Below are 12,381 nucleotides of genomic sequence, written 5' to 3' on the forward strand. Positions count from 1 at the left end.
TCCCTCTCTCCCTCCCTCCTTCCCTCCCTCATTCCTTCCTGGAGGTGTCAGAGGCAGGATCCTAAACCTGGCCCCACAATGCCTGTCTCTTTTCCAACTCCTTCCTTTTACAAAGGGGGAGAGCCAGGGAGAGGGGACATGCCCAAGATCTCCATGCAAGCTAACAGCAGAGCGGGGAGGCCCGACGGCCCCTGCGTCTCCTCCTTCTCTCCTCAACTGAGTCTTTCTCTCCCCTCTCAGCCGCCCCCTTCGTGAAACAGGTGAAAGAACTGAGGCTCCAGAGGGATGACTTTGAGATCCTCAAAGTGATTGGCCGGGGGGGCCTTTGGGGAGGTGAGTTCCCAAGGGCTCGCGGTGGGCGGGGGGGCGGAGGGTCCATGCCATGGAAGGCAGCCTGACCCTCGCTCTCCTTGTGGTCCCTGCAGGTCGCCGTGGTGAGACAAAAGAACACCGACCAGATCTTTGCCATGAAGATGCTGCATAAATGGGAGATGCTGAAGAGGGCCGAGGTCAGTCCATCCATCCCTCTGCCTGCTAGAGCATAGAATGTCAGAGTTATTAGGAACTTCGAGCTTATCTGGTCTGGACTCCTTGTTTTACAGCTGAGGAAACTGAGTCAGCAAGGGCTAGCCAGAGACTCCGCCAAAGTATAAGAACTGGGAGTAGCACCCATCAATCAGGAGTTTTTGTGACTGGGGCTCGGGCCACTCTGTCCCCCATGTGACTGATGTCTTTCTTTCTCTCCTCCAGACTGCCTGCTTCCGGGAGGAGCGAGACGTCCTGGTGAAGGGAGATGGCCGCTGGGTGACGACGCTACATTGGGCTTTCCAGGATGATGACTATCTGGTGGGCGTGGCAGTGAGGGGCTGGCTGGGGGCCTTTGTGGCACAGGGTCAGGGCAGGGCTGAGGCACAGCTAACCCCAAGTCTGGGTCCCCCCTCTGGACCTTGGCGCTGAGGGTCTGAGAGTGCCCCACACCCCTGGGATTCACAAGGGAGGTTTGGTGCCTTGGGGAGCAGGGGTGCTAGGGCCCTAGCTTTCGAAATTCCCCTGGGCAGCTTGAGGGACTCGAGGCTGTGCTGTAGGTTAGCTAGAGCCCGTGATGAGCTCGCCGGAGGCCTGGGGGTTGGGACGTGATGGACCGAGTCGACGGGGTCGCCCATTGGTGAAATGACCCGAGGGTCAAGTGCAATATTATGTGTAAAGCGTTTGGTGCAGTGCCTGGCACATAGTAGGAGCCTAATAAATGGTTATTGTCTCCCCCATGCCCTGTGCAGTACTTGGTCATGGACTACTATGCTGGTGGAGACCTGCTGACCTTGCTGAGTCGTTTTGAGGACCGGCTGCCCCCGGAGCTGGCACAGTTCTACCTGGCTGAGATGGTGCTAGCCATCCACTCCCTTCACCAGCTGGGCTATGTGCACAGGTGCCCAGTCCCCATTCTGGGACCAGTAGACCTCAAAGTTGTCTCCATCCTCACCTACCAGGCCAACCTGCCTGCCCTTCTTCCCTCTAAGAACCCAGGATCCTGGTCCTCTGCCCTCCGTCCCTCAAAGCCTCTAGTTTCCTTCTTAGAACCCAGGGGCCATTACCTGATGTCACAGGATGGTAGCTGGAGAGCAGAGGCATACCTCAAAGGTCACTGAGTCCACGCCTCTGAGGCCCAGAGAGGGAAAGGACCTTGCCCAAGGTGCCCCTTGGTTTTCAGGGGCAGAACTGGGCTTTGGGCCAGGTCCTCTGGCCCTGGCTGTCTCTGTGCAGCACCTCACCCACCTTTTTCTTCTGCAGTCTCTGGCCTCTCACTCTTCCCTGCTTCCCATTCCCCCACCTGCTCTAACACAGCTGCCAGCTGCCCTCTCCGGTAGGGTCTCACCTCTGGCCCTGTCCCAAATGTAGCTGCTGATTTCTACTCCTTCCACAGGCTTCTGATTCCTTCCTAGGACATAGGAATCCTGCCCCAGGCAGACCCTGGCCCCTTTTCAGGATTCGGCCATCCCACTGAGCCCACGTGGTCTCTGGCACAGGGCAGGCACCCAAAGGCTTGTTGAAATGATTAAGTCATGTAGTTGAGAGAACGCTGATTTAGGAGCCCATGGGCCTGGGCTCTCCTTCTTTCTAGCAGTGTGACCCTGGGCCGGCTGCTTCCCTCTCTGGGCCTTGGTTGTCCCTCTGTACAGTGAGTCAGGGTTGGGCTCAGTAGATACTCCCTGAGGTCCCTCCCTGTGACTTCCACATCCTCTGACCCGATCCTGGCTCTCCTGGCACAGGGACGTCAAGTTGGACAACGTGCTCCTGGACACAAATGGACACATTCGCCTGGCCGACTTTGGCTCCTGCTTGCGGCTCAACGCCAACGGAATGGTGAGGTGGGGGCCTCCTAGGGGCAGTGTGGACTTAGGCACCATCTGACGCCCTGGCCTCACCCTGCCCCTGTCCCTGGCCTCCAGGTGGACTCCTCGGTGGCTGTTGGCACCCCTGACTACATCTCCCCCGAGATCCTCCAGGCCATGGAGGAAGGAAAGGGCCACTACGGGCCACAGTGTGATTGGTGGTCCCTGGGGGTCTGTATGTATGAGCTGCTCTTTGGAGAAACCCCCTTCTACGCTGAGTCTCTGGTGGAGACCTACGGCAAGATCATGAACTATGAGGTCAGCAGGATGGGGCAGGAGGAGGAGGCCAAAGAAGGCCTCAGGGTGCCGGACGGAGGGCAGGAAGGGAGAGCAGAGGCTACCATGGTAGCCTTTGTGACCTGACAAATCCCTTTCCCTCACTGGGCCTCAGTTTCCTCATCTGTGAAATGAGGGGCTGGGACTTAAAGACCTCTGAAGCTATGGGCCTCTGAACTCAGGATTCTAGGCAAGAGGCGAGGGATATATACCCAAGTTCTAGACTCAGGAAGAAGTCTTGGGGTTTGAGCTGGGGATAGCTAACCCGGGTTCTAGGACAAGTATCTGGGTTCCAGGACAAAATGGGGTGGGAATGCCCAGGAGCAATCCCTGGGGTTCTAGGCTAGGCTAAGGATGCTCAAGATTCAAGGCTGGGGGCCAGAGACCGCCACCCAGGTTCTAGCTTGGAAGAGCATATGTTTAACTTGTACACAAGGGCAAGGAAACATCTAAGGTTCTAGGCTAGGGGGAGGGCTGCACAAAGTTTAAGGACGAGGTTCTGGTGTGGGTTCTAGAGCTGGGTGAAGATGGCCGAGGTTCTAGGTAGGGGGTGAGGTGCAGGCTCCTGGGTTCTGGTTCAGTGACCGGGCTCTGGAGAAGGGGTTAAGCTGAGTCTGGGGTCCCAGCACTCTCTTTCCTCCTCCAGGACCATCTGCAGTTTCCCCCAGACGTCCCCGAGGTGTCAGAGAGTGCCCGGGACCTGATCCGCAAACTCCTGTGTTGCCAGGAGGAGAGACTGGGCCAGGGGGGCCTGGATGACTTCCGGGGGCACCCCTTCTTTGAGGGGGTAGACTGGGAGCAGCTCCCAAGCAGCACTGCCCCCTACATTCCAGAGCTCCAGGGGCCCATGGACACCTCCAACTTTGACGTGGACGATGACACCCTTAACCACCCGGTGAGGGGGTGATGCCTGGCCCCGGGGGGCTGCCTGCCTTCTGGGTCTCTGGGGATGCAAGAGCTACAATTCCCAGAATGCTCCTTGGCCCATAACGCAGTGTTGGCATTTGCATCCTCCATCCTCCAAGATAGGGGTAGTTTAGTCTAGACTCAAGTGATTCAGCTTTGAAGGTGGGAGGGGAGGTGACATCTGCCCCTCTCTCCAGACCAGGATCCCCAGGATTAGCCCGGTGTACCCTAGACGCAGGGTAGGACTACAACTCCCAGCAGCCTCTGCGGGTGGCCGGCTGGCTCCTATGGAGGTTTACCCCACAAAGTCTCATGGGAGTTGTAGTCTTCAGCCCCAGGCAGCCTGGCCAGGATGTGGGGGACGCCACCCTAGGGTGTTATTCTCAGGTCCATGTTTCCTAGAGCAGAATCTCATGGCTTTCCCATCTCTGCATGTTAGAGTTTGAGTCAGCTCGGGCCTGCAAACACTTAGGGAGCCCCTGCTGAGTATGTCGCTGGGCTCACTCAGTGATGGGCATATAAGGAGAGGGGGCCCAGACTCCAGCCTCGAGAGCCAGCCTTACGCACCTGGGCAATGGGAAGGGCGCCTAGCTCTGCCAATTCCTCCTACCTGTGGCCTTCTCTGGGCCTCAGTTTCCCCATGTGAAATTCCCCCGGAGTTGGGACCCAGTGGTCTTCAGGACCCTCCTTCAGGTCTCAGTCCTCCAATGAGGAGAAGGATGATTATGGAAGTAACTGGCGCAGGGAAGAAGCCTTGGCAAGGCATAGGAGCCAGTGGAGATGCCAACCGAGGGAACGGGTGGGGAGGGGGCCTATCGAGGAAGCCTTTCCGAGGGAAGTGGAATGGGCTTCAAAGGGCAGAGATGGGGAGGGGCGATGGGAGTCAGTCGTAGGCGTGGGGCGCAGCACGGGCAAAGGCTTGGCGGTGAGAATGAGGGACAGAGAGTTTGGTTTGGAGGTAAAGCAGAGAGAGGGAAGGCTGGGCAAACGTGGAGAGCCTTGCTTACGCCTCGGGGTCCTCCTATGTAAAATGACAGGGTTGGCCATCTCTGCAATCTGTCTGAGCTCCAAGTGAACGATTCTACGACTGCCAAGCTGAAGAATTTACATCTCATTCGGTGGGCTGTGGGGAGCCCCAGAATATAACACTAATTAAATAGAGGGGGTAGCTAGGTGGCGCAGTGGATAGAGCACCAGTCTTGGAGTCAGGAGGACCTGAGTTCAAATCCAGCCTCTGACATTTACTAGCTGTGTGACCCTGGGCAAGTCACTTAACCCTGATTGCTTCCCCCAAAAAAAAATCCAACTCAACTCAAATAGTGTGTGTGCGTGTGTGTGTGTGTGTGTGTAAAAACCCAATCGATCCACTGTATTATCCCAGCTGAGGAGAGATGAGGGCCTGACCTAGGGGTTTAGCTACGGGAATGGGGGGAGCACGACTCAGCAACGGAGTGCATCTGGGGCAGACCAGAGGGAAGGCAGAGAGAGGACAACGGAAGCACAAGGCAAACCACGGTGACAGGAGGGGCGCTGTTTGGTTTGCACACTTGAGGCAGTTGGGAGCCATTGATGACTTTGGAGCAGGGAGTGACAGGGTCAGAGCTGGGCCTCCACTTTGGTGGGCTGGTGCAGAGGTCTGCCCGGCGGCCCGGTGCAGTCACGGCTCGACACCCAGCGAGTGCTGCTCTGTTCATCCTGTCCCTTGATCTTCCTTTGCTCGTTTGCAGGGGACCCTGCCGCCTGCGTCCCATGGGACCTTCTCCGGCCACCACCTGCCTTTCGTGGGTTTCACCTTCACGTGAGTGTAACCTTCCCGTGTTGTCCCCAGCCCTCCCTGGCCTCCACCTCCCTCCAGATTGTTGGGAACCTGGGGGCAGGGATGGGGGGGGTGGCCAGGGCTGGGGGGGATGGCCAGGGCTGGGAGGTACCAGGAGTGGGAGGGATAGCCAGGGATAAGGAGAATGGCCATGGCTGCCGGGGGACAGAGCTGGAGGGGGCCAAGGTGGGAGGGGACCAGGGCTGGGGGGGGGTACCAGGGGTGGGAGGGATGACCGGGGTGGGGAGGATGGCCAGGGCTGGGAGGTACCAGGGGTCGGGGGGATTACCAGGGGTGGGGGGGATAGCCAGGGATGAGGAGAATGGCCAGGGCTGCCGGGGGACAGAGCTGTGTATGTTAGAGCTGCAGGCCAGGGGCTCCTTCTGCTCCTGCCCCCAGCTCTCTCAGTGCAGTGCGGCTGTTGCCAGGGTTGTGTGGGTGCATGCCACTCACTCCCCCTGGTCTCCTCCTTGTCTCTAGCCCCAGGCCTGGCTCAAATGAGAGCCCTGACTTGCTGGCCTCTAGTCTGGAGTGGAGAATGCAGAGCCTGGAGCAGGAGAAGGCAGAGCTGAGCCACAAGCTGCAGGGTGAGTGGGCGTGTGCTGCTGGGTCTGGGGGCAGGGGGGCAGAGGGTTTGTTGCCTCGGAGCTCCTCAGGGACGCCTCTTCCCCAGATGCCCTGCAGAAAGCCGCCCCCGGCCGCAAGGAGCTGGAGCAGCTGAAGAAGGAGGTGGAAACCCTCCGGAGGAAGCTGGCAGGTACCAGCTGGGCGGGACGTTGTCTCTGGGCCTGAAGTTCAGCGGAGAGCACATGCTCTGGAATAGGGGGAAGGAAATAAGCATTCATTAAGCACCTACTATGTGCCGGGCCCTGCTAAGCACTTTACAAATACCATCTCACTTGATCCTCACAACCCTGGGAGGCAGCTGCTGTTTTGATCCCTATTTGACAGTTGAGGAAACTGAGGCAAACTGAGGTTGTGACTTGTCCAGGGCCTCCCAGATAGTAAGCGTCTGAAGCAGGATTTGAACTCAGGTCTTCCTGCTTCTGGGCCCAGCTTTCCACCCATGTGCCCCCTGCCTCACTTGCCCGCTTTGGGCCTGAATTTCCCCATCTGTACAAGTGCTTTGGCCTGATCTCTAAAGCCTCCTCAGGCTGTGACTAACATTTGGAGGTGCCCTGGCCCCATGCCCCACCAGGGCCTCTGCCCAGAGAGCCCTGAGGGTCCCAGGACAGCAGCCCTGTGGGAGTGGAGGCAGCTGGGATCGCGTCCTGTATCATTCATTTCTGGCTCTTTCCCCAACAGAAGCCCAGGCTGAGGGCGCTCCCGGCGGGAGGCCGGCCCCTGGGAGCAGCTGGCAGCAGGAGAGAGGCCAGCTTTGCCAGGTTTGAGACCCCCTGTCACTGCCCGTGGGGCTCATGGTGACTCCCACAGCGAGCAGCGTGTGGGGTGTGGGGGGGTGGGCTTAGAGTCAGCTGCCATTGACTAACTGGGTGGCCTTGGGCCAGTCACAGCCCATTCTGAGCCTGTTCTGAGGTTGCTCCCGGCTCTCTGCCAGCTAGACTCTCGAGCGGGCCTGCCTGATTCATGTCCCAGGATGCTCTGGGATCTCTGGGGTCTCGAGTGAGGCCGGGGGGAGGTCGGGAAGCAGAGCCCAGCCGGAGCCTCCATCCCGTCCTCGTCCCTTTGCTCCTAGGAGCTGTCGGAGGCCCGGGCCCAGCTGCAAGCCCAAGCCCAGCAGCTGGTCATCTCTGATGGGCGGCAGAAGGAGCTGCAGCAGAGGCTTCGGGAGGCTGAGGAGGCCGCGGGGGCTGCCAGGAGCCGGGCCCAGGCCCTGAGCCAGCAGCTGGAGGACGCCCGGGAAGCCCAGAGCCAGGTAGCTGAGCCTGGTTGTGGCGGAGAGGGCCCAGGACCCCGAGGCCGGGGGCGAGCCCCTTCCGCACTGGGGGTCGGTGGCGTGTTTGGCTCGGATGATGCGAGCTCATGTTTATCAACGGCTCAGCTCAAGGGGCAGCTCGGCACAGTGGGGAGAGGCCGGCTGTGCCGTCAGGAGGACCGAGCTCAGTCTGGCCTTCGGCGCCTGCTAGCCGTGGGGCCCCGGGCTGGTCTCTCAGACGCTGAAGTTACGGTCGACCAAGCCAGCGTCTGTCATGTGCCCGCCGTCCCTGTGACCTCTGCATGTCCCCCGTCTCCTGGGGCAGTGTGAGCGGGTGTCTGCATCAGGGGAGGGTGTGCCCAACACTGATGCCGGCCCAGGTCCTAAGATCCATCACCCACCTTGGGGTTTGCAAGCCTGGCAAGGTAGGTGCTGCAGGTATTCTCTCTGTTGTCTGCTCCCCAACTTACAGAGGAGGAAACTGAGGCACAGAGGAAATACATGGCCCGCCTATGGACATGGCACTCATAAGTGTCTGGGGCAGGATTTGAACCCTAGTCTCCCATGCGGCACCCAGGTGACCTAATGGATAGAGCACAGGGCTGGACGCAGGAAGACCTGAGTTCAAATGTAGTCTCAGACATTTCCTTGCTAAGTGGCCCTGGGCAAGTCACTGAACCTGTGTGCCTTGTTTTTCTCATCTGTAAAATGGGGATGATAATAATAGCACAGGGTTGATGTGAGGATCAAACGAGGTAATATTTGTAGAGAGCTTAGCCTGGCACACAGTAGGGGCTTAATAAATGTTTGTTCCCCTGAGCCTAGCGCTTTCTCTGCTCTGCCCAAGGTCACTTTCCTAGGAGGTTTCTGACCATGTGACCCTTGCCCCCCAATTCAGCTGGAGGCCCAGGCGGCTGCCTTGAGCAGCGACGTGATGCGGCTCAGAAAGCAGAGGGAGAGGAGCCGGGAGAAGGAGAGGTCCAGAGTCAAGGTACCCATGAGGAGCAGGGATGGAGGGCCACCTAACGGGCACTGAGAGGGTCCTCGGGCCTCTCTAGTGGGGGCTTAGTAAGTACCTATCTATTCACTGAACCCTGCTCAGTTCAGGAAGCTTGGGGAAGTCCCTCGGCCCCTTCCGACTCTGAAAATCCACCATTAGGGTTTCATTCCTTTAGCTTAACCATTTTCTCAAACACAAATGCGCCCCCTCTGTCTCACACATAAATTTGTTCATCTTTCTGCCTTGTGTGTGAGTGAGTTGCTTAGATCGTTTCCTGAGAGCACCTCGATTGGGGGCACATGTGGGCCCTGAGTCCCTGAATAGAGGAGGGGGACACACAGCCCAAGGCGGCCGGCTGAGGCAGGCTTTGTGGCCTCGCTGGCTCCGCCCTTTGGGGAGGGGCAAGGGGCTTGGGGCTGGGGAGCTGATTCTCTTCTCCTGTCTGTAGGCCACCCATCCCCCCCCTGAGACCAACGGCTCTGGCCCCCTGAGCCCTGACGGGGCTGGCCAGCAGGAGGCCCTGATGAAGGAGCTGGAAGCTCTGAGATCTCAGCTGGACCAGGCTAGGAGCCAGGGGTGAGAAGGGAGGGCGGGGTGGGACCCTGGGGCTCTGGTGCCAGGGCCGCTTTGGGCTCAGGGAGCCGTCAGCTGATGTCTTCTCCCCTAGCACCACCGGCCCGAAAGGAAAGGATGAACTCTGTAGGCTGCAGGAGGAGAACAGACGTCTGACGCGGGAGCAGGAGCAGGTGGGCCGGGGCCCCTCCTTGGCCACCTTGGCATAAGCCGGATCTGGGAGGGCTTCCTGGAGAAGGTGGCATTTGGAGATCTCCTTATTTGGGGCTCTCTGTTCTTCCTTCTGGGCAGCTGTCTGGAGAGCTGGAACAAGAGAAGCAGATCAAGAAACAGCTGGAAGGAGAGAGGCGGGAGAGGGAAAGCAGCTGGGAGGCCCAGATTTCCGACATCCTCACCTGGTGGGTGATGCTGCTGCCTGCTCGGGGAGCCGGGAGGGGAGGGCGAAGGCTCCTGAACCGAACCCCCCCTGCCCTCCCACAGGGTGAATGACGAGAAGGTCTCTCGAGGCTACCTGCAGGCTCTGGCCACCAAGATGGCGGAGGAGCTGGAGGCCTTACGCGCTGCGGGCACCCAGACGCTCCCTGCCCGGCCGCTGGTGAGTCCCTGGGCCTGGGGCGTCTGGAGGGGGGAGGTCTCCTTCCTGGCTGGGCATCGTGCCCAGAATCCCACCATCGGCCAGCCGTCCCTTCGGGCCCAATATTGCCCACTCTGGACCCCACTGTCCAAACGGAAATCAGGGCAGAGATTGTTAAGACTCTTTACCCTGACTTGGGAACAAATTGCTCTCAAAACCATAGACTATCAGCTCAGAGGGGCTTAAGAACCCAGAACACAGAGTGACAGAGCTGCAGGGTGGCCTCTAGAAATCTAGCAGTTCAACCATCACAGAAACCATCGTACGGATGAGGAAACTGTAGGGGAATTCCCAGAAAGGGGAATGTGTTTGCCCACAGTCCCATGGCAGATTAGTGACGGAGCTGGCCTGGGGACATCCACGGGGGACGGGAGTCAGGGCAGCCTTGGAGGGAGGCGGGGGGGGGGGTCTCACGGATCTGGCCTTCTCGCGGGCCAGGACCACCAGTGGAAGGTCCGGCGGCTCCAGAAGATGGAGGCCTCGGCCAAGCTGGAGCTGCAGTCCGCGCTGGAGGCCGAAATCCGAGCCAAGCAGAGCCTTCAGGAAGAGCTGGGCCGGGTGCAGGAAGCCCAGCGCCGAGGGGAGAGGTAGGTCCCCTGAGGATGCGGAGGGGATGGAGAGAAGGAGCGAGAGGTAGTCGGAGAGGCTGGTGAGCAGAATGGACGGTCTAGTTTAAGCTCACGTGACATTGGAGCTGGGATGGACCTTGGAACCTAGAGCATGGAATGTGTCCGGACTAGGAGGGACTCTAGAACCTAGAACGTGAGAGCGAGGTGGTGGAGCCACACCCAGGCATGGTGACTAGGGCTGTGTCCTGGGTGCCTAGTTATGGAGAAGTTAAAATAGGGGCTATCAGAGAGACTCACGGTCTGTGTGTGGAAGAGGGGGAGGGGGCTCCGCCTTCCAGCCAAGATCCAGATGTGATTGGAGAACCATCTTGTGTGCAATTTGCCCTGCGGCAAAATTGCTAGTTATGACTGCTGGGAGGGACCTTGGAAGGTAGAACATGTCAGAGTGGAAAGAGGCCTTAGAACTACCCAAGCTGGGAAGGTCCTTGAAAGTCTAGCCCACCAGCTAGAACACAGAAAGTCAAGGCTGGGAGGGACCTTGGAAGGTAGAACATGTCAGAGTGGAAAGAGGTCTTGGAACCACCCAAGCTGGGAAGGTCCTTGAAAGTCTAGCCCACCAGCCAGAACAGAGAAAGTCAAGGCTGAGAGGGACCTGGAACACAGATCTGGGAGGGACCTAGCACACGGAGCTGGGGGACCTAGAGTACTGAGTGGGGATGGCCCTTAGGTCACCCTCTAGGGCACCGGCCTCATTTCTCTCTGGCAGCTGAGGCCCAGAGCGCCCTGCATACATCTCTGCCTCACCTTGTCTTTAGACCCTGGCCCCAGGGGGCTGGGCTGGGGGATGCTCCCTGATGAAGGCGTGGGAGTCAGTGTGGTGAGGAGCCCGCCATGGACAAGGTCACCCCTTCTCCCTCTCTAGCCTCCTGCAGGAAGCCGAGAAGCGAAACCAGGCGCTGCAGCAGGAGCTGGCCGGCCTGAGGGAGGAGCTGAAGGCCCGGGGGCAGGAGGGTATGAGCCTGGTGGTGGGAGATGGGAGCCTCCCTGCGGGTCTGGAGGCAGACTGCAGGATCCCCCATCCCAGGACTGGAGGTCAGATCCCAGGCCCTCCATCTCTCAGCTTCTGCAGTGAGGATGGTCGGCTGTGCCCGGCTTCGGTCCTTGGCAGGGAGGTGCCCGTGCCGGTAAGGTTAGGACGCCCGATGTCAGAGCTGGGAGGGGCCTGGACGATCCTGCGACACTTCCTCTTCCATTGTACAGAGGGGCGCACTGAGGCCAAGCAGGAGGGAGGCTGGTCCAGGGTCTCATAGCAAGTTAGCGCTGAGGCTCAGGCCTGGGCTCTCCCTGCTGGACTCGACTTCCCCTCCCCTCTCTCTCCAGATTCCAAACCGTCCAATCCCCTGATTCCGTTCCTGTCCTTTCGGAGCTCAGAGGTGAGGATGGGGGGGCAGAGCAGGTTTGGGTGGAGGGGGACGATGGGATGGCTTTTCATCAGCTGCCTTCCTCCTCCCACGACTCTCCTGATTGGATCCTGCAGAAGGATGCTTCGAAGGACACTGCCAGCTCCCCAGACGCCCCTGACTGCCGGCGCCCAGGGGCCGAGGCAGAGCTACGGCCAGAGGGCCGCCGCAGCATGAGGCTGGGGGTGAGGCCCTGGCACCGAGAGGGGGCCAGACCCCTCCTGCCCCCTTCCCCAGCCCCTGACACTGCCCAGCCCTCTCCAGCCCTCATTCGTTTATTCACTCAAAATGCAGTTATTAAGTGCCTACTGTATACTGGGCACTATGTCCAGTGCTGGGGATCCAGACAGAAATGAGCCAGCCCCTGCCCTCAGGGAGCTTATGTTCCAATGGAAGAAATAACATTGCCCGTGGATACATAAATACAAAATATATGCCAAGAAAATGCTATGTAATTGGGGGGTGAGCAGGTGGGGAGGGAGAGGGGCTCACACTGTGGCATACCAGCAAAGGCCAGAGCTGGGCCTCCTAGCTCCTGCTTCCTTCCCCAATCCCAGACATCATTTGCCCGCCCTGGGTCCCGGCCCTTATATGTGTCTCTTTCTCTCTGGGTACAGGCTGTGTTTCCTCGAGCCCCCGCCCCAGCTCCAGCTGACAGTCCTCCCGCCAAGGTCAGAGCCAAGGCAGGGAAGGATCTGACACAGAACTGTCTAATTAGAAAGTCCTTTCATGGAGCCCTCCAGTGTGCCCTGGCCTCAGCTACCTGCCTGTGGGAGACCCAGGAGGGATCTTAGAACAGGGGTCCCAGCTGGGAGGGATCTTTGTAAAGGGAATGTCTGAGCTGGGAGTGCTCTTAAAACAGGGGATGTCTGAGCTGGGAG

At 59.2% G+C, this 12,381-nt stretch overlaps 1 protein-coding gene across 1 annotated transcript in view; it reads left to right on the forward strand.

Annotated features, from left to right (window-relative positions):
• Positions 1-12,381, forward strand: part of CDC42BPG (CDC42 binding protein kinase gamma) — a 27,024-nt gene that overhangs the window by 4,139 nt on the left and 10,504 nt on the right. Inside the window, 24 exon segments of the mRNA XM_027856255.1 lie at positions 241-317; positions 319-333; positions 426-509; positions 751-846; positions 1,278-1,426; positions 2,268-2,361; positions 2,448-2,648; positions 3,313-3,561; positions 5,300-5,370; positions 5,869-5,975; positions 6,062-6,145; positions 6,694-6,773; positions 7,085-7,264; positions 7,737-7,841; positions 8,163-8,255; positions 8,713-8,840; positions 8,932-9,010; positions 9,129-9,235; positions 9,318-9,432; positions 9,910-10,058; positions 10,963-11,051; positions 11,421-11,473; positions 11,578-11,685; positions 12,118-12,171. Of these exon segments, the coding sequence (XP_027712056.1) occupies positions 241-317; positions 319-333; positions 426-509; positions 751-846; positions 1,278-1,426; positions 2,268-2,361; positions 2,448-2,648; positions 3,313-3,561; positions 5,300-5,370; positions 5,869-5,975; positions 6,062-6,145; positions 6,694-6,773; positions 7,085-7,264; positions 7,737-7,841; positions 8,163-8,255; positions 8,713-8,840; positions 8,932-9,010; positions 9,129-9,235; positions 9,318-9,432; positions 9,910-10,058; positions 10,963-11,051; positions 11,421-11,473; positions 11,578-11,685; positions 12,118-12,171 (2,567 nt within the window).

This window comes from Vombatus ursinus, unplaced genomic scaffold, assembly GCF_900497805.2.
Source record: "Vombatus ursinus unplaced genomic scaffold, bare-nosed wombat genome assembly UNPS02011369.1, whole genome shotgun sequence".
Taxonomy (NCBI): domain Eukaryota; kingdom Metazoa; phylum Chordata; class Mammalia; order Diprotodontia; family Vombatidae; genus Vombatus; species Vombatus ursinus.